At 41.7% G+C, this 3,208-nt stretch overlaps 1 protein-coding gene across 2 annotated transcripts; it reads right to left on the bottom strand.

The window, feature by feature from the left end:
* Positions 1-227: 227 nt before the first annotated feature.
* Positions 228-2,965, bottom strand: LOC111211459 (NAC domain-containing protein 14). 2 transcript variants are annotated; one of them, XM_022712554.2, is made up of 8 exons: positions 2,673-2,965; positions 2,330-2,607; positions 1,952-2,245; positions 1,533-1,868; positions 1,046-1,453; positions 760-969; positions 456-642; positions 228-362 (listed from the first exon to the last, which is right to left on the bottom strand). In XM_022712554.2, exons 1-8 carry the CDS (start codon positions 2,851-2,853, stop codon positions 295-297), a joined length of 1,962 nt encoding a protein of 653 aa, XP_022568275.1. In that variant the 5' UTR covers positions 2,854-2,965; the 3' UTR covers positions 228-294. The 2 variants fall into 2 exon arrangements, with proteins under 2 accessions (XP_022568275.1, XP_022568276.1); XM_022712555.2 differs by having other exon boundaries at positions 228-642.
* Positions 2,966-3,208: the final 243 nt, after the last annotated feature.

The following is a 3,208-nucleotide window of genomic DNA, read 5'->3' as shown; positions in this document are numbered from 1 at the left end:
TTTGGGGCTCTATTTTAAAAATGGTTAGATTCAGTTTAGATATCTGGTTTAGTTATAGACACCTATGCTTAGATTACGCCAAGGAGAATAAACAATAAACTTATTGATGTGTTAGGGTCATGCTTCAACTTTTTAGCTCTGTGTTCAGTCACCAGAGTCATGGCACAGCCCGTCTCACTAAAGAGTTTCCAAGGTGTAAGAAGTTGATTTGAAGCTAGTATCAATTATGGTATGCAAAATTAACATTTAATAAAACGACATTGGTTAACTGTCGGGGATACAAGTGCAAATTGTTTAAACTGCAAAAAAAGGAGGAACTACCTTGTTAAAGATTCTAGAGAATTTGGCTTTATCACTCGACACTACAAAAACAAAAATAAAAAGGAACAGACAAGTGATTAATTATACAAGAACGTGGAGAATGGCGCTATATATATATCATCAAGTAAACATGCCTTTGAAGGAATCCAATTGATGAAACAAGAAGCTACATTTGGCATATCTTGACTCTTTCCATATTCCTACTAAAAGTACCATCACCGCCATTATTACCACCATACTGCTACACTTCACCATCCTCTTCCTCATTAGTTTATGTTGCTGCCATGATGATGATGATGAAGCCGATACATCTTCCTTTTCCTGCATCTCGCATTGTTTCAATAAGCTTACTGATTTTTTTTTTTTTTCTATTCATTTGAATATGATAATGCTTTGCTTTCTACAAAGTTTGCTGTAATTCAAAAATGAACTTATTACCTTGCTATGCATTGCTACTTCTTCACTGTGGTTTGAGTCCCTTCCTGTGTTTTTTGGTATTATGGGAAGCTTCCGTATTCTTGTCTGCAAGCGGATTCTCCTATGAGCAGTTCCCTGAGTATTTAAATTAGTTGCCTCCGACAAACTCGCATGCCCTTGTGCTCTACTCTTGTCCTTGTCAAGGAAGCATTTTTCATCCTCCTCTACGATCTGCACATTTCATCAACCGTCATATTGAGAGGCAAAAGTGTAGTAGCTCTATATTTGCTGGACGTGCGAATCCTACCATGGTCATGGCAGACTGTACTTCCTCTTCCTCATGGTTATCAACATCTCTCTCCTTCTCGTTGTTAACTGGCGTGAATGGCTGCTCGATTTGCAGCCGGATTCTTCTAGGAGCAGTGCCTTGGTTCACAACAAAGTCAAGATCCGTCTGAGTCTCTCGAGCCCTAGCGTTAAACTCACTGAGAATAATGTTTCGGTCAACAGGGAGTTGCTCCTGCTCAGGCTGGTTGACATTAGAGTTAAACGGATCCATGGTTGCATAAGAAACTGGAGGATGCTGTCCTAAAACGTTGCTGTGAAGTGGCGTCACGGTCCTAGAGGAACCGGATGAAGACTGTATCTCTACAGCCTCCTTGCTATCAACGTAGTGATCGCTGGCTAATCTGGAAGCTCCAACGTCAGGAGCAAACTGTAGTAGTACATGAAGAAACACTACGGTCAGTTCCAAGAGAAAGTGATCATCATCTGCTTAAAGATCCGAATATTACCTGTGGGAAAGAAGCTTCAGCACTCCCGTTGACAAAACCAAAGGTGTCTCTGGGAAACGACCAATGCATCATTTTGGGAAGTGCAAAGTCTTTTGGTTCGGTAGATGATTGGTTATGGTTATGAAACACTTCATCCAAGACATCTGCTAGGGACTCATCTTGTATGGCGGCACCGTCCTGAAAATGCAGCCCATAATGACAGTTTCCAAAATCGCTAGAATACATTGAATCCATATGTGACGCAGGAAAACCGATGCTTGAAGGCACCGGAGTATATGATGTTTGGTCAAAGCTGGGTCCATAAAGACTTGAAAAGTCCCGTGCAAATGGACTTTCCTACACACAAGAAAATCATAAGCTAGATTAGGACAAAAAAAAAAATACACTTTGATACAAGACGCTTAAAATTACTTGTTTACCTCCACTATGCTTTTGCCTCGGTCTTTGGCTCGAGAAGTTTCACCATGATTCTCAGTTTTAATCACCGGAGCATCAGGCTTCACATCACTACCCTTGTCGCTCGGACACCTCTCGGTGTCATCTGATATGTTTTGAGCATGTACACGAGAAGTAGCTGTTTCCTGGACCATCTCAGAAGAGTTGTCCTCACGAGAGCATCTAGTTGTGGTGGGAGTGGCATTGACATTCTCTACTTCGTCACAGTTTGCAACATCACTAGGCTTGTGGAACAAGCGACACAATACATACGGACTCTGTTCCAAATCAACATGTAAGTTCCACTACTATCAGACATGAAGCAGAGCAACATAAAAAGAAAGAAAAGAAAACCGACAGACCTGACCAGGTCCAGTGCCGTCAAGGTCCTTGTCAGTGGCACGATACTCGTGCATAATCCAGTTGGTTCTTTCCCCTCTAGGAGCTCGACCACGGTAGAAGACGAGAGTCTTCTTCATACCGATAATCATCTTCTTGGACTTGATAGTTCGATCTTTCCCAGTAGCTTTCCAGTATCCAATGTCAGTAGCTCTGTTTGAACGGTGGCCACTCGGATACTTCCGGTCACGAGGGCAGAAGAAGAACCACTCTTGATCATCCGTCTTTATCACCGAAAGCCCTATAATCAAGAAAACCCTAAGAAACCAGAGCTCAATCAAAACAGAAGAAGAGAGTAAAGCTAACCAGGCAAGTCCCATGGCTCCCACTTGCAAACATCGATCTCAGGGATTACTCTGACCTCCAAATCACGGCCGTTGATTTTCAATCTTAGGTAATGATTGATGAGTTCTTCATCGGTTGGTCTGAATCTGAAACCGAGAGGTAAAGACTCCATCGACAACGTCGCTTGTGTCTCCGTAGCCATCCTAAAATCTCCCCTCACTTGACTTCTTTTTTAGAGCTTTTTTTTTATTTTATTTTATCAAATACATAAAACCTGAAGCTAACCACTTGGTTGCTGTGGTCTGCCAATTGTGCCATGTTTCCGCCTCGCAACTGAAGTAAGAGTCGATTTATTTACTATTTTACCCTCGTTTAATCCATTTCATTACGGAAACTGCCATCGCTCAGCTTTGTAAGCGGCGCGCTTTTGACTCAAACAGTTCGCTAAGGCTACGTACAAGGACGCAGGGGCCATTAGTCTACTCATTAGATTCCTTCACGTGGTACTATAAAGCTAAAAAAAGAGTTTTAAAAAGTTTCCTAATTAATAATAAATT

The sequence above is a fragment of the Brassica napus genome, chromosome C5 (genome assembly GCF_020379485.1).
Source record: "Brassica napus cultivar Da-Ae chromosome C5, Da-Ae, whole genome shotgun sequence".
In the NCBI taxonomy this organism is placed as follows: Eukaryota; Viridiplantae; Streptophyta; class Magnoliopsida; order Brassicales; family Brassicaceae; genus Brassica; species Brassica napus.
This window is presented reverse-complemented; position numbering and strand designations above follow the sequence as displayed.